Here is a 24,471-nt window from a genome sequence, read left to right as displayed (position 1 = left end):
CAGTGGGATATTCTGAAATTTTTAAATTGTATTTCTTTGCAATTGGCGACGACTAGAATTTTATGGGCCTGATAAAAGAATTTTGCCAAGAACTTGACTGCAACATCTACATTAAGATCCTGTTATCTGCCAGAAAACTGGAAAATGACACTGTTCTCAACTTGTGTACTAAAAAATCTATACTGAAGGGAAAAATAATTCCATGACACAGCAGACATACAAATCTGAGAATCCATTGGATATACCTCCAATAGATATAAGGCTATTTTGCATAATATAAAAATGTAGAGGTTGATATTCAAAAGCCATTTAGACGGATAATTCACAAGTTATCCGTCTAAACTGGTTATACAGCATATTGAGCCTCTTATCTGGCTAAATTATAACCAGATAACAACATATCCGGCTATAATTTAGCCAGATATATTGTAGAAATGTGCACAGCTATAAGAGTCCAAAGAATGACTAATCCTTGTGTGGTAGGGCCTGGCCAGCATTGCTTTACTAGACAGAAAGACATTGGTGGATAAAACATACAGGTATGAAAAAGAATACCAACATATGGAACACCGAGGAGGCCTGGAGGATATGTGCTTTTAATTAGCAGCCAGAGTGCCTCAGTATGCACTGCGGGGGTCAGGATTTGAATTCTGAGCCAGAAGGAAAGGGGGGATATTAAAAAAAAAAAAAAAAGTTTTTTTTTTCCATAAACAGTGAAACTAAAGAGCAAACTGTAGGAAAGGATATGGTCAGCAATAAAGAACCAGTATGAACAAGTTCAGGCTGAACATTGGGGAACGCAACAAAGACTGACCAGCCACTATGTGCTGCCTGGCATGTACTCACACAAGATAAAAGGCGCTATTGTAAGAAGAACCTTGGAGAGAAGTGCACAGAGGTATCTTGCAACTTGTAGGAGCCATAGCCTTCTCTCCCCAGGAAGAGCTGACAATAAACATTAACTATTAAACACTGGGGGGTAGATTTTCAAAAGCCCGCACGTGCATCCATGTGTGCACAGTTCCCGGCGCGTGCACATGGATGCAGAAATTTTATAACATGCGCACGTCGCAGCGTGCATGTTATAAAATACAATTCCCTTACGCACATGCGTGCCAGATTTTAATATCAGCATGCGCATGTGTGGGTGGGTGGCCTCTCGCGCGCGCGCACAAGGAAGGATTTTAAAAAAACAATGCGTGGTGATCGCGAGAAGGCCTTTCCCAGTTCCCTCCCAGTCCACTCCAATTATGAAGTGGACTGGGAGGGAACTTTCCTATCTCCCTACCTAGCCTTCCTCCCTTTTCCCCTCCCCTCTCCTCCCTGACTCCTAAACCCACCCCAACTACCCTAGATTTGTTTTTATTACTTATGTACTCTAAGGAGCAGATGCAAGTTGTGCGCACCAGCTGGCTGCTGGCGCGTGCTTCCCCAGGACAGTGCAAAACTGTGCTATCCCAGCCGGCCCCCACCCTGCCCCCTGGCCCGCCCCTTTTTGATGGCCCGGCACTTCTGCGCACACCGGGAGTTACACGTGTGGCCAGACCATTTCTAAAATGAGCTTGGCCCAGACACCCGCATATCTCCCGGTTTTTACGCGAGATCGATTTTGTAGGCACTAAGATATTTGCTGGCTATTGAATAAATTTTACTAAATTGTACAAATTGGCTTTAGGGCAGATTTTTAAAAGCACTGCGCACGTAAATCCAGCCGGATTTACTCACGCAGGGGACTTGCGCGCTGGCGCGCCTACGTTGCATAGGCCACCGGCATGTGCAAAGCCCTGGGAAGCGCGTAAGTCCCGGGGCTTTGCTTGGGGGGCGTGTCAGGGGCATGTCAGGGCGATGCGGCATTCGGGGGCGTTCCGGGGGTGGGGCCGTGGGCATGGTGCCAGCCTGGGGGCGTTCCGGGGGCATGGCCGATGCCTCCGAACCAATGGCGTGCCTGCAGCCGGTCAGTGCGCAAAAGCAAAAGTAAGGGTAACCTGGATGTACTCTTTGATGTTTATGAAACAACCACTGTCTATCATAAAAAAATTTTTGTGAAAAATGATTTTTGTCTAGATATGAGATTTGTGAATTTTTCTCTGGTTAGAGATATATAACTTTTAAGAAGAAAGAAAAAAAGAAGGAGAGATAAAATGGATATACAAGTGTTGGTTTTTGGTGTTGCATTACGTTTACATCTATGGCAAATATGTCTGCCTGTCAAAAAGTATCTTTGCTTTCATCTTCAGTCAGATAGCTTATAAAGCTAAGATAATTATGTTATTAGAAACACAGAAAATTGATGGCAGAAAAAGACCATGTGGCCCATCCAGTCTGCCCATCCGTCCATTATTTTTAACCGCTCACTCAGGGACCCCCTGGTTGGTGCGGTGTACAACAAATTTAATTTAGCAGAGATCCCCTGTATTTATCCCATGCTTTCTTGAATTTAAATACTGTTTTGGTCTTCATCATCTCCACTGGGAGGCTGTTTAATGCATCCATCACTCTCTCTGTAAATAAATATTTCCTAAGATTACTCCTGAGTCCCCACTCCCTTTCACCCTCATCCCATGACCCCTCATTCTAGAGCCTCCTTTCTGTTGAAAAAGGCTCACGTTCTTAGCATGGAAACCTTTGAGATATTTGAATATTTCTATTATATCTCCCCTATCTCGCTTTTCCTCTAGGGTATACATGTTTAGATTTTTCAGTCTATCTCCACTGACCATTTTAGTAGCCGCCCTCTAGACCAACTCCACCCTGTTTATATCCTTTTGATGATGCAGTCTCCAGAACTGTACACAGTATTCCAAGTGAAGTCTCACCAGGGATCTGTATAGGGGCAATATCACCTCCTTTCTCTGCTGACCATTCTTCTCCCAATGCAGCCAAGCATCTTTCTGGCTTTTACCATCGCTTTATCCACTTATTTGGCCACTTCAAGATTATCAGATACAATAACCCCCAGATCCCACTCTTCCTTTAGTCTTAGAAGAATTTCAGCTCCAATATTGTAACTTTCTCTTGGGTTTTTGCATCATAAATGCATTACTCCACAATTTTTGGCATTAAATCTTAGCTGCCAGAGTTTAGACCATTCCTTGAGTTTCACTAGATCCCTCCTCATGTTTTCCACTCCTTCCTGGCTATCCGTTACGGTATCATTAGCAAAAATGCAAACCTTCCCCGACAACCCTTCCATTATGTAGCTCACAAAAAGTTTGGAAACAACCGGTCCAAGGACCAATCCCTAAGGCACACCACTAGTAACAACCTCCTTCTCAGAGAAAACTCCATTACCACTCCCCTTTGTTGCTTCCCACTCAGCCAGTTTCTAACCCAGTCAGTTACTCTAAGATCCATACTAAAGGTGCACAATTTATTTATAAGTCTTCTATGCAAAACTGTGTCAAAGCCTTGTTGAAATCCAAGTATACTACGTCAGAACTCTCCCTTGATCCAACTCTTTGGTCACCCAATTAAATAAATTGATCATATTTGTCTGACAAGATTTACCTCTGGTAAAACCATGCTGCCTCCATTGTGTTGCAAGATCCGAGGCAGCATGGTTTTACCAGAGATAAATCTTATCAAAAACATCTTGGAATATTAAAACATTTATTTGAGGCCGGGTACTTAAAAACAAACAAACAAACAAAAAAAAAACCCTTAAGTAACTTATCATACAACAAACTGTACAAATTTTGTGGACCTCTCTCTACTGCGGTTGAAAACCAGGAGAATGGCACACAGACATCAAGCTTTAAACCTCTAAGATTATTCAGCTCAGGCCTACATTTAGGACGAAGCTGCTGTGTATGTTGCATATGGGAAGCACCGGTTATGAGGGTGCCAGGAAATTGTCTCTTCAAAAGATGGACACTGTCCCAAATCAAATTACTAATTCTATATACTTATTCAGACATTTTTCAAAATGCACAGGAGAAATATTTTCTTAAGTATGCTGTATTGTTTATTTCCAAACTGTCTTCTGATTCCAAAGGATCTAACCAGAGATTTCGTTTAGACCCAAAACAGGGACAGGGACGGAAGACACAAAAGGATTCTCATTGTATTTGTAAAACTAAACTGGAGATGTAAGTATACACTACCACTCCCCAGCAATGTACGAATGTCTGCCCGGAGATGAAAGGCTGATGTAAATATTGCCATCAAAACTCTAGCAAAATTATTTTAAAGTCTGCAAGTTGTGTCTGTTCTACAGGGAGAAAATGCTTTGCTTTTGGGGTGTAACCTCTGTTTCCCATCTCAGATACTCTCAGCACACCCTTCAAAGATCTGAAATGTTCAAATCTGAAGGTCGCAAGCAAACACTGTTCTTTGGTGTTAGGTGACAGGGCTGACTTTACCAAATATTTCCTCCATTCTGATCCCTAGGAAATCAGGCCCAATCTAGGTTATTGAGTTTGAAAAATATTTAGAATACTTGAGTGCTAGCCAACATATTTCAGGAACCAGGGAAACATTTGCTTCCTTATAATGAGAAATTACTACTTACCTGATAATTTCCTTTTCTTTAGTATAGACAGGTGGATCCAGAACAAATGGGTTATGCACCTCTACCAGCAGATGGAGACAGAGCAAAGCTGACAACACAGTATATATACCCCTGCAGTGACATCAGTCTGCCAGTATTCTCTACAAAAGACAACTGTGGACAGACTAACAAAACTTGATTATTAATAGACAACCATTCCAGCATTCAACCAACAGGAAAACACTGACAAAGAATGTATTAACATTAGTCTAGGAACTGGACTGACACTTATCAATAACCCCAGGAAGATGCAGCCACACAGAAGGATAACAGCACAACCCGCTGGAAACCAAGGGCGGGAAGGTAAGTAGTAATTTCTCATTTCTTAGCATTTAGACAGGTGGATCCAGTACCAAAGCTACTACCAAACAGGGCGGGAGGCTGCCCACGGTCCAATCAAAGGCTGTGTCCTCCTGGGCTTCCACATCCAGACAATAATATCTGGAATAGGTGTGTAAGGAGGTCCTTGTTGTAGCTCGGCAAATGTCGATGGGAGACAACAATCTAACCTCCACCCATGACACTGCCTGAGCCCTAGTGGAATGAGCCCTAATTTGACTAGGCACAGCTGATCAGCATCCACATACGTGGCCATGACTACCTCCTTAATCCAGCGATCTTTTGTAACTTGCAAAGCTGACTCACCCTGCTTACTTCCACCATGGAGAACAAACAGGCGATCCATCTTCCTGAGAGTTTTAGAAATCTCCAAATACCTCTTGACATCCAAGGGCTGCAAGAGACAATATTCCTCTGCATTGCTTTCCCTGTCCAGAGATGGCAGGGAAATGGACTGATTCAAGTGAAAATCCGAATCCACTTTTGGCAAAAAGGAAGGAGTTGTATTGCCCCTGGAATCACTCGAAGGAACGGCTTCCGGCAAGACAAGACCTGCAATTCGAATACTCTATGCACCAAACAAATTGCCACACGAAACACAGTTTTCAAGGTCAATACCTGCAAGAAAAGGTTCCGCATCGGTCGAAAAGTAGGGCCCACTAAGATATCAAAACTAGATTAAGATTCCACAAGGGCACCAGTAACTGCAAGGAAGGATGAAGATGTTTCACTCCTTTCAAGAAACAGGCCACATCTGGATGAGCCGACAAGGGTCCACTATTCACCTGACCCCTGAAACAGGCAAGATCTGCCACCTATACCTTTAATGAATTAAGGGCCAACCCTTTATTCAATCCATCTGCAAAAATTCTAAAATGAACAGGATCTTAACCAAAAGAAGTAGAACCCCTCAATCTTCACACCAAGCATCAAACACTTGCCAAATCCGCATTTTGGCTAAGAAGAACTTTCTCATTTGTAGCAAGGTAGCAATCACCACAGTAAAATATCCACACTTCAGCAACCAAGCCCTCTCAGGCGCCATACCATAAGACAAAACTGAGACCTTTGTGAAGAACAGGCCCCTGCCACAGCAGATCCCTGTGAGCTAGAAACCGGAGGAGGAAGTCCACCAGGAGCCTTCGCAGATCTGCATACCAAGGTCTCCTAGGCCATTCTGTTGCCACCAGAAGAACCATCCCCCTGTGACTCTCGATCTTCCGAATCATCCTGCCCAACATGGGCCACAGGTTGAAAGCATACAGCAGCTTGCCCTCTGGCCACTCCTGTTCGAGGGCATCGATACCCAGGGACTTTTAATCTCTCCTGCAACTGAAGAAATGAGGAATCTTTTCAGTGCGAGAAGTCGCCAGCAGGTCCAGAAACAAAAGGCCCCAGCGATCCACTATCAGCTGAAACACTTCATTTGACAATTCCCATTCTCCTGGATCCACATTGTCTGCTGAGAAAGTCTGCTCTTACATTGTCTTTTCCTGCAATGTGCGAGGCTGAGATTACTTGAATATGCACTTCTGCCCATTCCATAAGTTGGGCAATTTCCTGAGACATCTGCTGGCTCATGGTTCCTTCTTGCTGATTGATGTAAGCCACTGTCGTTACACTGGCCATTATTCAGACTGCTCGACCCTGTAAACAATTGTTGAACCGCAAGCATGCCAAACTGGATGCCATGGGCTTCCAGCCGATTGATGCTCCAGAGAGATTCTTCTGTACTCCAACTCCCTTGTGCTTTCAGCTCCTGACAATAAGCTCCCCAACCCTGGAGACTCGCAACTAGCCAGTCCAGTGATCTTAGAGAAACCTCCTTTCTCAGATGAATAGCTTCTAACCACCACTATAGGTGTGTGCAGACTTCCATCGGCAAGTGAAGCCGAATCAAATAGACCTGAGACTATGGGCTCCAAGATAGCAGAGTATGCTGTAGAAGATGCATATGCGTCCTAGCACATGGCACCACTTCCAGGGTCATCGCCATTAATCCGAGCATCTGTAGATGGGATCACACTGTCAAGCATATTATGTTCATTAATAGATGCACCTGCACCATCAGCTTCTGAATGCAACCCTTTGGCAGGAATACCCTGCCCTGCTTCATGTTGAACTGAACACCAAGATACTCTAGCAACTGAGATGGCTGAAGACTGCTCTTGGCCAGGTTCACCACCCAAACCAGCTTCTGCAACAAGGAAATCACCTTCCAGAATCTTGGCCCGAATCAGCCAATTGTCCAAGTATGAGTGGACCAGAATCCCATCCTTTCTCAACACTGCTGCCTCCACCACCTTAACCTTGGAAAACATTCTGGCTGCAGTGGCCAAACCAAAAAGTGGTGCTCGAAACTGATAATGATGTTCCAAAACCGCAAAGCACAGAAATCATTGATGCTCTTGCTGGATGGGAATATGCAGGTATGCCTCAGACAAATCCAAGGACATCAAAACTCCCCTGACTGCACTGCCATTATCACTAAGCGCAAGGTTTCCATGTGAATACGATTCACCTGTAAATAACGGTTAACTTTCTTGAGATCCAGAATGTGGCAAAAAGAGCCCTCCTTCTTGGGCATAATGAAATAAATGAATAATCGACCTGTATTTTCTTGAGACATGGACACTGGGTCCACAGCCCTCAGACTGAAGAGTCTTGATAACACTGGGCAACAATGAAAGTGTTACTGACCTAAAAAGGTCCTACTCTGTAGTATCTTGATGTGCTGAACACGAATATGACCATGAAAAGTTTTTATTGGCTCTCGTTTTGAAGATATTTAATATAGTTCACTTTCTATGTTTAGTCATTTAAATTTATCCAGTAGGACTGTAAATAAGCCTAGAATGATGTAATATTGCATCATATTACATAATACCATCATGCACACATCATCCAGAGTTTATTACATCATTTTTTGATGCAATGCAGTTCTACTGCCATGCTGCTGCTGAGTAAGCTGACGTCAACAGTGTACTATATGAAGCCCAGTCAGAAAGGGTGAGCATTTGAAATATTCATGCTGGCTGACTACTGCTGGACACTCCGCAGAGATGCTCCCGAACAGGTGTACAAGAGACAAGCAAAGAAATCTAAGACGTAGTCTATGACTTCATTTTTCAAATGAGTAGTGTCTCTGTCTTTTTGTCCCAGGCTTTACTGTGCTCCATCTGGGACAAAAAGAAAGAGACATACCCAAAGGTATGTCTCTGTCTTATCCTCTGGTAACCAAGGAACCTAGGCCTCACCCCACTTATTGGCCATTTTCTGCACCTCACTCCCAAAGAAGAGCAAGCCTTTAAAGGGCAATTTCATAAGGTTAGACTTGGAGGTTACATCAGCAGACTAATTTCTCAGCCATAACTGACACCTAGCCGCTAGTACCGAAATCACCCCTCTGTCTGAGGTGCGGATCAAATCGCAGCCTGCATCTGCCAAAATGGCTGCCAGTTCCATCACTGCCCTGAAATTCAAACCAGATTCATCAACCTCCTGAGAGAGATGTAAACAAGAGCGAGCCACCAGAGAACAACAAGAAGATATCTGCAAAGTCATTGCCATTGCTTCAAAGGCTTACTTAAGGATGAACTCAATTCTCCAATCTCGTGCATCCTTCAATGCCGCTTCTCTCTCTATGGGAATAGTCATCCTCTTAGTGATGGCACACACAAATGCATCCATTTTAAGAAAACGTAATTGCTCTCTTGCCACTGGATCCAGGGAGTATAGTCCTTCAAAGAGGCATCTTTCTTTGAATTGGCTTCCAGGGCGCCCCACTCAAGATCAAATATGAGGCTTTACACAAAGGAATCAGAATGGCATCTCTCTTCAGCTCAGACATAGATTCAGCCCCAGGAACTCCCAGCATATTCAAAGTCGGGGAAATCAGAGCCAATAACTTATCCCTATGAAAGAACTGCAACATAGTTCTATACAGCTCCAAACCCGGAGGAATTTCCCCATCCTCCAAAGAGTAAGGATCGGCTTCATCATCTGTGCCATTTGGATCCCTATCGGAAAGACGGGCAACTGATCTAGGTGTACTCTGATGCTCAGCCACAGCACCAGGCATGCAGGATTTCACCGCCTGCGACTCTGTCCTGGAAAGATTGGTCAGGGCTGAGGACTGCGTCTGAAGGACTGCAATCCTTGAAAAAATTCCACCCAAGAAAAGGCAGAGGGATCCATGCCAAATCCAGGAGGCATGTATCCTGCCTACTGAACTACTTTCTCCCGCTGACGAACCATTTAGGGGACCTCCAAAGTCAGGCAACACTTCTGGCATCTCTTTACCCAGGCCCGCATCAAGCTGGGAAGAACCAGGCTTAGTAAAATCAGATGAAGGCAATTCCCCCTGAGCTTCCAAGCAGCGCTGACATAAGTTAGAGGGAACGCCATGCTGCGATGCCCGAATATGACAAGCAGCACAGAGGGTAAGAAGCTTAGGTTTCTTTGTTATAGGCGCCATCAGTCTATCAGTACGCTTTAACAGGCAACTGAGAAGTGTGCATCCAGCTGTATCTGCGCTGCAAAAAACTAGGCATTCAAATTTTAGGCCCAAAAACTGAGCTCCCAAAAGGCCACTCAGATTCTGCACATAGGTAAGCATGTGCATATAAAGGCTCATATAGATGTTCCTATCACTAGTCGCCCAACTAAGCATCCAACTAGGCGCAGAAACTGGGCACATAACTGGATGCATAGCCGGACGCACTTGCTCGAACTAATGGAACTGCAGAGGGCATCCTAATGCATAGAAAAAGCACGCAAAATGCCGCCACAGCCTACCATACAGCAAACAAGGAAAACCTGAGAGCGCAGCCTAGCCAAAAACGACTGCTCAACCCGCCAGGTTGCCCAGGGCCCCCAAGCTCCTCCAGAGGAGGGAACAAATGTCGGATTGGCATGCCAAGCACAGAGACCAAAAGGAAGAGGAATCCCTGTAAAAAAAAAAAAAAGAGAGAGACCAAGATGGCCGCCAATTGAGTAGCAGGGAGAAGTCGTCTCTCTCTAACCTGCTTTTCTTCTTTGAATTCCTGTGTTTTATTACTTATGAATTATGCCTGATACGAAACGTAAGGTGAAAGTTAAGAAACTTTCCCAGCCTATGGTCTCGTCGGAACTGATACAGCAGAGGATTGAGCGATTTCTTTTTTCCACGCCAGAACCAGGAAGCGAGGTCACTGTGGGGGATGGAGTACAGCGAACCCCTGCCCTCTTGGCCAATGACATTTCACTAAGCCCCGGCACACCTAGAACACCGACCCCTCCCTCCAGAATACCTGTAGTATGTGAGAATTCTTTAATGTCTACTCCTCTTCAAGAGAGGGGAAGGACTAATTATTCTGATACAGGACAATGTTTGGATTACTTACCTGGTAATCCCCTTTTCCTTAGTGTAGACAGATGGACTCAGTACGAATGGGTTAGTATCCGCGTGCTAGCAGTTGGAGACGGATCTGACGTCAGCACGGGGTATATAGCCCCACAGGAAGCGCAGCGATTCAGTAATCTTCCTTGCAAAAGCTGTTATGGATGTGTGTACTGACGCTCAGTGAAAAGTGAAAAAGTGAAAACAGGACCCCCCTAACCGATTGACAGTGGCTGGAGACCGCCAGCAGTCCCAACCGGAAGGCGCTGACACCTGGTAGAGTGTATGCCCGTATGTAAGACAAATGCCATGGCTTACCTGGAATCGGTAAAACCCATGTACACAGGCAGCTGGGCGGGATGCTGAGTCCATCTGTCTACACTAAGGAAAAGGGGATTACCAGGTAAGTAATCCAAACATTTCCTGGCGTATAGCCAGATGGACTCAGTACGAATGGGATGTACAAAAGCTTTACTCCCCGCCGGGGCGGGAGGCTGCCTGAGGACCATGTAGTACCGCCCTTGCAAAAGCCGAGTCCTCCCTGGCCTGGACATCCAGACGGTAGAACCTGGAAAAGGTATGAAGGGAGGACCACATCGCTGCTTTACAGATTTCTGTCAGCGACAGCATCCCGGATTCAGCCCAAGATGCTGCTTGCGCTCTGGTAGAATGAGCCTTAACCTGTAGAGGCGGAGCCTTCCCAGCCTCCACGTAGGCTGCTCTGACAACTTCTTTAATCCAGCGGGCAATGGTGGGCCGAGAGGCTGCGTCACCTTGCTTCTTCCCGCTGTGTAGGACGAACAGGTGGTCCGTCTTTCGCAGGTCTTGTGTCACGTCCAGATACCCGGGCAGCAATCTGCCGATGTCGAGATGGCGTAATAAACGGCCTTCTTCAGATTTCTGCAAACCTACCGTGGTAGGCAAGGAGATAGTTTGGTTAAGATGAAACCGTGAAACCACTTTAGGGATGTTTTTTTCTCGACTCTGACCAAGTCTTAAATCACACAGGGAGAAAGGAGGGAACCGTCCGAAGATGGATAGCTTCCAGAGTGATCCGTAGAAAGGGCTCACGGTAGGACAGTGCTTGTAGCTCAGAGATGCGTCGTGCGGAGCACACCGCCAGCAAGAACACCAACTTCAAGGTGAGAGACCGGAGAGATAAGCCCCGAAGGGGTCGGAAGGTGGATCCCGCGAGGAAATCCAAAACAAGATTAAGGTTCCATAAGGGCACAGGCCACTTTAGTGGCAGACGAATATGCTTGACCCCTTGCAGGAAACGAGAAACATCTGGATGCTTGGCGATGGTCTTGCCATCCCTCCTGGGACCATAGCAAGACAGTGCCGCAACCTGAACTTTGATGGAGCTGAGGGAGAGACCCTTCTGAAGCCCATCCTGCAGGAAATCCAACACGATAGGTATGGTGGTGGCATGTGGATTGGTGCCATGAGTGTCGCACCATGCTTCAAATACTCTCCAGATCCGGACGTAGGTGAGGGATGTGGAAAACTTGCGAGCTCGGAGGAGTGTATCAATCACGGGCCCCGAGTAACCTCTCTTCTTCAGTCTAGCCCTCTCAAGGGCCAGACCGTAAGAAAGAATTGAGCTGGATCCGCGTGGAGGATGGGACCTTGGCGTAGAAGGTCCCGGAGAGGAGGCAGAGGAAGAGGCTCCCCTGCCAGTAGTCGTCTCATGTCCGCGTACCAGGGTCTTCTTGGCCAGTCTGGTGCCACTAGAAGAACTAGGCCCCGGTGCGTCTGAATCCTGTGGATGATGGCGCCCAGCAGAGGCCACGGAGGAAACGCGTATAGTAGAGTCCCTGGAGGCCACGGCTGGACCAGGGCATCGATTCCGTGTGAGAACGGGTCGCGCCTGCGGCTGAAGTAGCTGGGGACTTGAGCATTGGACTTGTCCGCCAGTAAATCCATGGCCGGAATCCCCCAGTGATCGACAATCATCTGGAAAGCTGCGGGGGACAGCTGCCACTCTCCTGGATTTAGGCGTTCTCTGCTGAGGAAGCCTGCTGTGGTATTGTCCTTCCCGGCAATGTGTACGGCGGAGACGGCCTGCAGATTTGCTTCTGCCCAAACCATCAGAGGGGCGATCTTCAGAGAGACTTGTCGGCTTCTGGTTCCGCCCTGCCGGTTGATGTAGGCCACCGTGGTGGCGTTGTCGGACATCACTCTGACGGCTCTGTGCTGCAGTCTGTGAGCGAATCGCAGGCATGCCAATCGGACCGCCCGGGCCTCCAGGCGATTGATGTTCCACGTGGACTCCTCTCTGTTCCACCGCCCTTGCGCGGTGAGTTCTTCGCAATGTGCTCCCCAGCCGCTCAGGCTGGCATCCGTGGTGAGCAAGGTCCACGTGGGCGAGGACATCTTTGACCCCCTGCTCAGGTGGTTGGACTGCAACTACCACCGCAGCTGGGTCCGAACGCTGGCCGGTAGAGGAAGGCGCGTGGAATAGTCCCGTCGACGGGGGCTCCAGCGAGAGAGCAGGGAATGTTGTAGAGGTCTCATATGGGCCCGCGCCCAAGGCACCACTTCCAGGGTGGAGGCCATGAGACCCAGAACCTGCAGATAATCCCAGGCTATGGGCCGACTGGCACCCATCAGATACTGGATACGCTGTCGAAGCTTCAACTGTCTCTTGGGCGTAAGACTGACCGTGTCCGCCCGAGTGTCGAACTGCACTCCCAGATACTCGAGTGACTGGGAAGGCTGTAGGCAGCTCTTGCTGAGGTTGATTACCCAGCTCAAGCTTTCCAGAAGGGCGATCACTCTGCCGGTCGTCCGCAGGCTCTCCTCTCGAGATTTCGCCCTGATCAGCCAGTCGTCTAGGTAGGGATGGACCAGAATCCCTTCCCGCCTGAGTGCCGCTGCCACCACTACCACTTTGGTGAACGTCCGTGGGGACGTGGCCAACCCAAAGGGTAGAGCCCGAAACTGGAAGTGGCGGCCCAGAACCTTGAAGCGCAGGTAGCGCTGATGATCCGGATGGATCGGAATATGAAGATATGCTTCTGACAGGTCTAATGCCGTGAGGAATTCTCCGGGCTGGACTGCGGCTTTGACGGAGCGCAGAGTTTCCATGCGAAACCTCGGTACTCGTAAGTAGCGATTGACTGACTTGAGGTCCAGCACAGGCCGAAAAGTGCCCCCTTTCTTGGGAACCATGAAATAAATGGAATAGTGTCCAGAAGTCACTTCCCAGGCAGGTACTGGGAGGATGGCGTTCAAGGACAGGAGCCTCGCCAGGGTAGCTTCTAACACTGCCGTCTTGTGCCGGGGACATGAAGATTCCACAAACCTGTCCGGAGGAAGATGATGAAAATCCAGAAAATATCCTTCCCGGATAACGGCGAGGACCCACTGGTCCGACGTAATCTCGACCCATCTGGGGTAGAAGAGGGTCAACCTGCCCCCTATGGCTTCGTTCCCCAGATGAATCGGCAAATTCTCATTGCGGGGCGCGACCGGGGCCCGAGCCCGGGCCAGCCCCCCGCTTGCGCTGCTTGGTCCGAAAGGACTGATTCCTGGCAGGAGGACGAGTCGCCTGATAGCGCCCCCTATATGGAACAAAGCGCTGGGAACTCCTGCCCCTGTAGGGCCGTGGAAAGGAGCGCTGTCCCCTCCTGGATCGATCTTCCGGAAGTCTAGGCACAGGAGAGGCACCCCAGGTAGTGGCTAGCTTATCAAGGTCACTGCCAAACAGAAACGAGCCCTGAAAGGGTAACCTGGTGAGACGAGACTTCGAAGGCGCATCAGCTGACCATGGCCGGATCCAGAGCTGCCTCCTGGCGGCTACGGAGGATGAAATCCCCTTAGCTGTAGTGCGAACCAAATCCGAGGCGGCATCGGTGAGGAAGGAAAGAGCGGACTCCATGTCAGCCGCTGGAGCGTTGTTCCTGACCTTAGACAAGCAGGCACGTGTCACCACCGTGCAGCAGGCCGCAATCCACAAAGAAAGAGCTGCCACCTCAAAAGTTTGTTTCAGAATGGTGTCCATTCATCTGTCATGGGGCTCCCTGAGGGCAGTCCCCCCTTCCACTGGAATAGTAGTGCGCTTGACCACAGCGCTAATTAAGGCGTCCACCTGAGGACATGCCAGCAGGTCCTGGAGAGCCGGTGCCAATGGGTACATGCCTTTCAGGGCCCGGCCCCCTTTGAAGGAAGCCGCCGGCGGCACCCATTCCAAATCTATGAGTTGCTGAGCCGCCTGCAAGAAAAGAAAATGGCGAGCTGTAGGACGAAGACCTTCCAGCAGGGGGTTCTGCGCAGAAGGCACCGAAGCACTGGGACCAGTGATATCCAACTCCGCCAGACACTGAGTCATGAGGTCCGAGAGGTCCTCCTTAGGGAAGAACCGCCTCATGGTTCTTTATGGCTCAATCCCCGGGGGGGGTCCCCCTCATCCGGGAGGTCTGACTCGTCCGGCGAAACCTCCTGGTCCGATTGATCTGGACTGTCCAGAGGCGGGAGGTCCCGCTCCCGATAAGGCCGTGAGGGTCCAGGCACAGGATCCCTAGGCGCTGCCACTGTAGCGGCGGCCGCAGCAGGCGCCGCAGACGCAGCCACCACAGGAACCGCAGCAACAGCAGGAACCACCGGAGCAACAGGGACAGTAGGGCCGGGATGGGAAGCCGTCTGCATCTGGACGAAGGCATGAATCCCCTTAAAGAGATCCACCCAGGAAATGGAAGCAGCCTCGAATCGCCGGGGTACAAGCTCACCCGGGATTCCCGAATGGTCAAGACTGCCCCCCAAATCTGGGGTAGCCCCAGGGGAACTGTCAAGAAACTGCGGCTGAGACTGGTCCTGGCCGGAGGGTCCCCCTGCCGCCTCACATTGGGCACATAGTGAGTCTGGCGCAGTACTGCGTGTGGTCCTAAGGTGGCATGCAGAGCAGAGGCAAGGGCTGAAATGCCGGAGACAAGCGGCTGCGCCGCTGAGGATGCGGCTGTGTGCTGATCCATACCAAATAGAACAAGCGCGCAATAATATGCGGCAGCAATAGGTGCTTAATACAACAGGCGCACAATAGTAATAATATGCGGCAGCAATAGGTGCTTAATACAACAGGCGCACAATAGCAATAATATGCAGCAGCAATAGGCGCTTAATACCACAGGCGCACAATAGTAATAATATGCGGCAGCAATAGGTACTTAATACAACAGGCGCACAAGAAGAAACGTGGCAGCAATAGGCGCGTAATACAACAGGCGCACAAGAAGAAATGCGGCAGCAATAGGCGCTTAATACAGCGAGCGCACAATAATAATATGCGGCAGCAATAGGCGCTGAATACAACAGGCGCACAATAGGAAGAATATGCTTAATGGCATTCAATAGGCAATCAACACGTAAGCAGTGAGCAATATACGCTTAATGGCATTCAATAGGCAATCAGCACTGAAGCAGTGAGCAATATACGCTTAATGGCATTCAATAGGCAATCAGCACTTAAGCAGTTAGCAATATACGCTTAACGGTAGGCAATAGGCAATCAGCAGTAAGCCGTTTAGCAATATACGCTCTATGGCATGCAATAGGCTTTCAATAATATGCGGCAAATACTCACAGTGGCAGCCAATATGCGAAAACAATACCATATACGGCACAAGGAGGAAGAAAGCCGCGCCTATTACGGGCGCGGAATACCTGAACAGGGCCACAAAATGGCGTCCTCCACGGCTTGCCACGCCGCTGATCCTCTAGGCTTCGGAGACCTGGGCGAAGAGACGTACGCCTTACCAGATCTTCGGCGCTCCCGGGCTGGAACTCAGGCGGTCTCCGGCTGCGGGGGAAAGGGCCAGTACCGTTCACCACCGCGATTGAGGAACAGCACCCGCTACCTCGTCCACGCCGGGACCGAGGGCCTCGAAACTCCACCCAAGTCTCTCCCGGGGGGCTCTGCCCCTGCCGCGGTTCGGCCGGACCAAGGACTTTCACCTCCAGGGGACCACGGTAGTCACCCCGGGAAGCTCAACTGGGGGGAACGGACAGAACGTCCCCTGAGGAGCGCGGGGCGTAAGAGTCGAGGAGACAGGGAAAGAAGAAACTAGAACGAAAAGAAAAGAGAAAAAAATTAAAGTAGTCTTGGAAAGCACGCTGAACAGCGTGCAGGCATTCCAAACTGCTTTGGAGACGGAAATTACTGAATCGCTGCGCTTCCTGTGGGGCCATATACCCCGTGCTGACGTCAGATCCGTCTCCAACTGCTAGCACGCGGATACTAACCCATTCGTACTGAGTCCATCTGGCTACACGCCAGGAAAATGCTGCTTTCTGACTCTGTACCTACAGCAGACCTGGCGGGGTTGGAAACTTTTGATACTTTAACGAAGACTCAAGTGACGATATTAAGAGCAATACAAGAGAGGTCTAATGGCATTAACATCCTGCAGAGTGAAGGAGGTGAGGCTACCGAAACCCCAAGTATGCAATTTAAAATAAGAAAACCAGTAATAATAATGCTGGATAGTGTTTGGGAAGTTTTGGCCTCGTTAGAAACTGCTATTTCTTCAATTACCCGAATTACCTCTGATACAAACAAATAAAAGCTATGGAAAGTTTGATTACTGTGTAAGATTCAAAGATTCAAGCTTTGGAAACTAAGTTTTCTTCATATGAAAAAATACAGCAAGGCTGGAACATTCTGAGATAATTGCTTCTAAGAAAATTGAGAATACAGAAAATACAAGAAGAAGCTTGAATTTAAAGGTTCTTAACTTTCTGGTGCTTAAATCTATATCACCAATGGATTTCTTTAAAAGTTACATTGCGAAAGTTCTGAAGATCCCAGCTGATGCAATGCCTCTTGTAACGAAAGCTTACTATTTACCACGAAAGGAGATAGAAGCTTCAGGAGCAGCGACTCAGGAGCAATATAATATGGATATTTTATTGCTCCTTCTCAAGAGACAGAGATTTCTCAAAGGGGAACTTTACTAATTTCTTTTGCCTTTATGAGTAAAAGGAATACGGTTTTTCTTGCGAAATAGGAATCTTACCTTCCATGGAAAGCAGATCTGGATTTATCCAGATGTGACAAGAGTAACACAAGAACGACGAAGGAAATTTCTGTCCATGAGATCTGAAGTTCTTACTCGTGGAGGGCAATTTTTGCTACGCTATCCATGTAAATGTGTAGTGAACATTTTGGGGTTAATTATGTATTTTTCGAACCATCTCAGTTGAGGGTTTTTCTGGATACTCACTCCTAATTGGTCACTCATGCAGTCCTGGTAGTAAGATGTGATGTAGGCCTGCTCTCAAATTTTTCTTTTTATGTAATTTCCTGATATGATTCGCTTTATTACTGTTCTTGGTCTCCCCCAAAATACTTTATTATTTCAGGAATAATAATAATAATAATATTATATATCATGTGGAAAATGCTTAAATTTTATTTCTATGATATTCCTATTACTGGTACGTTATCTTGGGTTTATTGTAAATGCAATTAAAAATAAAATTATAAAAAAACAAAACAAAACCTTCTCTGCTTTTTTTTTTTTTTTTAAATTATTATTCTTTATCTGAGTTCAGCCCATCCCGGCTGAATACAGAGTCAGTCTCCGGCTGCAGGGGGAGAGGGCATACACCTTCACCGCCATGCTCTGTTTCTTGCACCCGCTTGCCTTTCAGCAGTTTGTTTTTGTTTTTGGTTTTTTTTTTACAGCCAAGTCCTCGCCGGCTGAAAACCAGCTACTGAACCAAGGCACTCACCTGAGGGATGAATCCAATATATTTCACCTCAGGAATTCTCAACTGAGGGAGGGACCATATGGTATCACCACTGAAGAGTGAGGCAAATTAATTTTCCTTCTTATTTTCTCCTTCTAAAATCTTTAAGCAATCCTCAGTAGGGAAATGCATGTCCACCATTTCCTGGAGATGGAAGAATGCTGGCGGGCTGATGTCACTGCAGGGGTATATATCCCGTGATGTCAGCTTTGCTCTGTCTCCATCTGCTGGTAAAGGTTCTGGATCCACCTGTCTAAACGCTAAGAAATTTACCTTTTGTTCTTTAGTCTTTTTTTTGTTTTTTTTCTCTTTATTCACTCTTCTCTGCTTTCTCCTCCTTCTTAAATTTATTCTCTTCCCCTCCTCCCTCCAGCCTTTTTTCTCTATTCCCGCCCAGCCCTACTTCCAAGTCAGCCTCTCATCTCCCCACCAGCCCTCCTTCCGGCATGCCTTCTTCACTTGGTGGTCTGGTGACAGGAAGCTGTCTTGGGCTACAGGGACAGCAACAGCTCCACCAATTGGTGGTCTGACAGCAAGGTGCAGCCCCAGGCATTGGTTACTCCACCTAGTTCCAGGCCAGCCTGGGCCCTGGCTCCTTTCCTCAACCCTGATACAGCTGCTGCTCTTCTCCTCTTGAGCAGAGCTAGATCCCTGCTCCTCTTTACAGGAACCAGGCCGGTGATGAAATTTTCCCACCGTGATGTTGGATCCATGATGTTAATGATTAGATACAAGAAAAATGGACTTGCCTTTTTTATACTTGTGTGTGGGAAGCTTTTTAAGTTGATCTTTGCGGAGACGATTTCTTCTTGCTCTGTGTCTGTCCTGAACAAATTTTGTGATCTGGAATGCAGAGAGCAGATAAAGAATGTACAAAATATACATAATGAAAGCAGCAGGATCCAGAAAAGAATTTGCTTTAGTTTGGCTCTCAACTGAATTATGCAACAGAGTCATTGTGGGCCCCCATCCTGCGGCCCCCATCCTGCACCCCCCCCCCCCCCCACACACACCTTTTTCATTCTGATTTTTATTTCGTCCCCTAAAAAGATGTTGGTATTGAAAGGTTTTGAAAGCCCTTTCTTTACAGCAATCTGCACTATGCATCTCAGTGAATCAGTGAACCTCGTCAGGACCAACATTCCCTAGAAGCTGTGTGCACGCTCGCATGCAGGTCATGAAACAAGCCGCACACAGAAAAACTGAGCACGCACTTTCAAAAGACTCTGTGCACAAATCTGTACATTGTGTTGCACGCGAGAATATTTTTGCACACGCAGCCCACAAAAAATTACAGGGAACACTGGTCAGAACCCCAGGCAGGCGTCATATACTTGTAAAGCGTAAATACATCATCAATAGCTGAACAGTGGACTCAAGAAAGGAGATTTTTAAAGCTAGAGGGCATGACCATAATGAAAGATACATACATTTCATTTTTCTTACCCCCCCAAAAATGTGGAACCACATAAGAATATCTTGAAGCTCTGGATAGGGCAGAGAAATCCAGCAGAGTGTGGGAAGGGGCATCATCTTATTTCTCAGCATTTTCAGGGTGCTTTAGTGTTGTCATTTCAAAGAGCTATAACCAACTCTTTCTACATGAAATTTGCAAAAAGAATCCAAGAAGCCATTTAATGCCGGAGTGAAAAATGCATCTGTGCTGAAAGTAGAGACCCCTCCCATGGCAAGCTGCTGTGTCAGCTCCCTCACAGGACAAAGAAAGTGAGAAAATGTCCTTTTACATTTGTTTTTTTAGACATTTGACATAAGGGGGTTGGATTCATCCCGGGGGTTCTAGTGTCTTCTCATCATATAACTGCATGGACTTGGGTTCTCTAACACATCCATTCTCAGAAGGGACGCTCAAACATGCTATAAAGCAATAAACTTGGAAAATGTTTCTGTTCCTCACAGTAGTGAGCTCCTGTGGGAGAGTGTTGGGAGTACACGCAATTCTATCTTTGCTAGCCCCTCACCTTCCCTAAATGAGGTTGCCAAGTTTGGCTACTTTCTGACTATGTCTTAAATGTGCTTTTTGCTTACCTGTAATTTTATCTATTTTTTTGTTATTTGAAGAGCCAATTGTTTATCGTTTTTGTGATATTGTCTGTTTCTAGTTTGATGCTACCTTCTGATTCCTTATATGCTTGTGTTATTAAGCTGCTGTGCTTATTTTATTTTATTTTTTTGTTTTATTGTGAACAGACAAATGTGAACATGTGCTGGTGTAAGTCAGTGTCAAATGAGACCTTTCCCATCACAGTAAGCTAAGACAGAGCCTCTAAACTTTGGTTCCTCAAAAAGTTCTGTGATAAAACCCCTGAATTAATTCTTCCAAGTACCGGATGAGAAACATCGTAAACATTCCAAATGTGAGCAATCTTATGATATGCTCCACCAGTGCTAGGTCTGATCAAAATAAGATCCCGATTCTTCATGATTAGTTAGAACATAAGAACATAAAAATTGTCATACTGGGTCAGAAAAAAAGGGTCCATCAAGTCCAGTATCCTGTTTCCAACAGTAGCCAATCCAGTTCACAAGTAACTGGCAGGATCCCAAACAGTGAACAGATTGTATTCTGTCAACACCTAGGGATTAGTGGCTTTTCCTAAGTCTATCTGGTTAATAATAGTTTATAAGAACATGAGAAATTGCCATGCTGGGTCAGACCAAGGGTCCATCAAGCCCAGCATCCTGTTTCCAACAGTGGTCAAACCAGGCCACAAGAACCTGGAAAGTACCCAAACACTAAGAAGATCCCATGCTTCTGATGCAAATAATAGCAGTGGCAATTACCTAAGTAAACTTGATTAATAGCAGTTAATGGACCTATCCAAACCTTTTTTGAACCCAGCTACACTAACTGCACTAACCACATCCTCTGGCAACAAATTCCAGAGCTGAATTGTGTGTTGAGTGAAAAAGAATTTTCTCCAGTTAGTCTTAAATGTGCCCTCTCCCCGACGCCGGAGCAGAAAAGGAGGGGGTCTGCTACGGAGCGTGCGTCAGAAGGGGGAGGCCCTCTGACAGCCAATGCCCCCCCCCCCAAACTGAACAGACGCGCATTCTTTGGGCAGGAAGGACCCCCAGCCCGGCGCAGTACCCTGCACAGCCCCCCCCCCTTTCAGCCTCGGAGCAAACGGGCCTGGGAACAACTCCCCATGTCAAGCCCCCTCCCGCTGCCGGTTCCTGAGTGCCATGCTCCTTCAAGAACTTGGCCAAATCTTTTTTAAACCCAGCTACACTAGCTGCCTTTTACACATACTCTGGCAATGAATTCCAGAGCTTAATTGTGTGTTGAGTGAAAAAAGAATTTTCTCCAATTTGTTTTGAATGTGCTTAATGGAGTGTCCCCTAGTGTTTGTATTATTTAAAAGAATAAATAATTGATTCACATTTACCCATTCTAGTCTACTTGTGATTTATAGTCCTCCATCATACTTCCCCCCATCCCCCACAACCGTCTCTTCTCCAAGCTGAACAGCCCTAATCTCTTTAGCCTTTCCTCATAGAGAAGCTGTTCCATCCCCTTTATCATTCTGGTCGCCCTTCTCGGTACCTTTTCCAGTTCAACTATACCTTTGCTGAGATGCAGTGACCAGAATTGTACACAGTACTCTAGGTGAGGTTTCACCACGGAGTGATACAGAGGTACCATGACATTCTCCATTTTATTCTCCACTTCTTTCTTAATAATTCCTAAAACTGGGTTTGCTTTTTTGATCACTACCACACACTGAGCCGAAGATTTCAAGGTAATGTCCACAATGATGCAAAGATCCTTTTCCTGGACTGTAACTCTTAATATGGAACCTAACATTATGTCAACAAGGGTTAGTTTTCCTTATACGCATTACCTTGCACTTGTTCAAGTTAAATTTCATCTGCCATTTGGATGCCCAATCTTCCAGTCTCACAAGGCCCTCCTGCAATTTCTCACAATCCACTTGTGATTTCACTACTTGGAATAATTTATTGTCATCTGCACATTTGATCACGTTACTCATCCCCTTTTCCAGATCATTTATAAATATATTAAAAAGCATCAACCCCAGTATAGATCTCTGAGGCACTCCACTGGTTACCTTTCTTTACTGAGAAAACTGACCATTTATTCCTACTCTCTGTTTTTATCTTTTAATATATTATTTTATTGAAATAGTATGTGTCATAGATATCCTCATTCTAAATCAACTGTATCCTCTAGATTATAGAATAGAAAGCAAGTCAAGGCATAACAGGAGAGGGAGTGGAGTCTTAATTATTTTTATAACTTTACTACCACTCTCTTGGATTGATCTGGCTAGTAGCCTAGGTTTTGAGATAGTATTACTGATTGCATAATCCTGTGGAATTTGCAATTTATCACCCACCAGGGTCTTTGGCTGCTCTTGGTTGAGACTTTTGCGCATGAAAAATATGCAAGTATTTTTTTACTTTTATAAAATACAAAGTACATGAATAGAGGCTACTTTGTATTTTATAAAAGTAAAAAGTATATGCTAATTTTATGTGCATTACCTTTTGAAAATTCACCTTTAAGACTGGATGAAAACTGTTCTAACATCTGGAGTAATTCACTGTTCTTTCAGCAGTCATTTTCAATATCTATTTGCAGCCTATTGGTAAACATTTCTCTACTCTCGGGGCACAATACTGGATATGATATCCAACTGTTTTTGCCTTTGCAACCTGATTTTGAATCGACTTCATCTATTTTGACACATTATATTATGACAGCAAATACTTGGAAGTCTTCTAATAAGTTTATACTTAACTTTAAAAGACTAAAATAATACTGATTAGCCATGCATCTTTCCCAAATGTACCACCACAATTGCAGCTGGACAATGTTACTGCTGGTCTTCCACCAATTTCAGAACCATGGTATGGTAATTGATACTAAATTCAATGAAAGCCCAGATCAAGGCTATAAGGACAACCAGCTTTTATAAATTACAATTTTTATGAAGATTGAAGCCTCTACTGTTACCCCCCCCCCCCCCCCCCCCCCCCCTTGACTTGTGCTACATTTTACAGATGATGGCCTTTTCCAGTCTAGGCTATTGTAATTTAATTTATCTTGGCTTTACTTCCTGTCTTCTTCATTCTCTACAACTTGTTTAAAATGATGTTGTTCATCTTATTATGGGGTCACTTACTTCAAAATTACATTTTCACCCATCATCTTTTGACTTAAATTTAAGACTGGCACCTTGATCTTTAAGGTTTTGAAAGGAAATGCCCCGAATTACCTAAAATCTATGCTGGTGGGGTATATTATGTCATGTTCCTTGTGCTCTTCCAGGCAATCGTGCCTTTCTGTCCCCGCTTTTAAAGCACTATGCTTATCAGCGACTAGTTCTACAGCCTTCTCTGTTGCAGGCTCTACTCTTTGAAATACACTTCCCATGAAACGTCATCTAGAAGAGAGTTACTTGACTTGTTGTAAAATAAGGCCTATTTCTTTCTACAGCCTTTTGCCAGTGATTGACTGGATATAGAATCATCTTGTGGGTTCTTCTTTTCCAAATGTTTATTTCTGTTCTTTGATTGCCTGATCCCTTGAAATGTTTACCTTTTGGTTTAATTGCTTAATGTCTCTCATTGCTTTTCTTCTATATTTTTTCTTTCTATTTAATGTATTCTTATTTAATATTTTGTACTATGTAATATGCATAAGTTCACTTTGAAAATTTTCGGATAAATGGTCGAGTGTGCGCAAAAATTTGCACGTGAAATGTTACACCTCCTCTTCAGAGGGCGTAACTTTGCACATACACTTATGTGCATATTTTGTAAAATAAAAAAGTATTCACATAAGTGATGACTCCACCTCCAACCCTCAGAGTGCCTCTGCTCGGTTCTAGTAAAAGTACACATGAAACAAGGTTATGTGTGTCTTTTTACAGAAACAGATCCCTGGTCAATTTTGTTATAGACATTTACGCGCATAAAATCAAGTTTGTTTGTGTAAATGGTTTTGAAAGTTACTCCCACAAAGGGCAAATCCTGGGATAAAATGGCCAATAGGAATCAGCCATTGGAAGAGTTGAAAGTGAAACTGGTCCCTCTCTCCCAGATCCTCTACTCTCCACCAGACAAGCAAGGCTCCCTGAGTCTACTTAGTTCAGTTTCTCTCCCATTACTGAGAAGATGAAACAAGAAAGAGTAGGGTAGAACAGTGGTTCTCAACCTTTTTCCCATCGTGACACACCTGACAGGCCACGCTCACATGTGTGACACACTGCTCATTACAATTCACGACGGAAATAAAAAGTAAAGGTCCGGTAATTATTTTTATTGTTTAAAATGACACAAGGAAGAGATACATATTCTGTCTGAACAGAAATTGCATAAATAGAAAACATCCCACACCAAAACAGCACCAATTTCCAGCACTTAAACAGTAACCACCTTACCTAAGAAAAGGCAACACTGAAATATT

At 45.9% G+C, this 24,471-nt stretch overlaps 1 protein-coding gene across 2 annotated transcripts in view; it reads right to left on the bottom strand.

Moving 5' to 3' along the window:
- The window catches only part of RNF13 (ring finger protein 13), a 318,726-nt gene that overhangs the window by 42,691 nt on the left and 251,564 nt on the right, over positions 1-24,471 (bottom strand). For both annotated transcript variants that reach the window (XM_029615493.1, XM_029615494.1), the window contains one exon: positions 18,767-18,860. In XM_029615493.1, coding sequence (XP_029471353.1) covers positions 18,767-18,860 — 94 coding nt within the window. The remainder of the gene's footprint in view (positions 1-18,766; positions 18,861-24,471) is intronic.

Source organism: Rhinatrema bivittatum, chromosome 9 (assembly GCF_901001135.1).
Source record: "Rhinatrema bivittatum chromosome 9, aRhiBiv1.1, whole genome shotgun sequence".
In the NCBI taxonomy this organism is placed as follows: domain Eukaryota; kingdom Metazoa; phylum Chordata; class Amphibia; order Gymnophiona; family Rhinatrematidae; genus Rhinatrema; species Rhinatrema bivittatum.
This window is presented reverse-complemented; position numbering and strand designations above follow the sequence as displayed.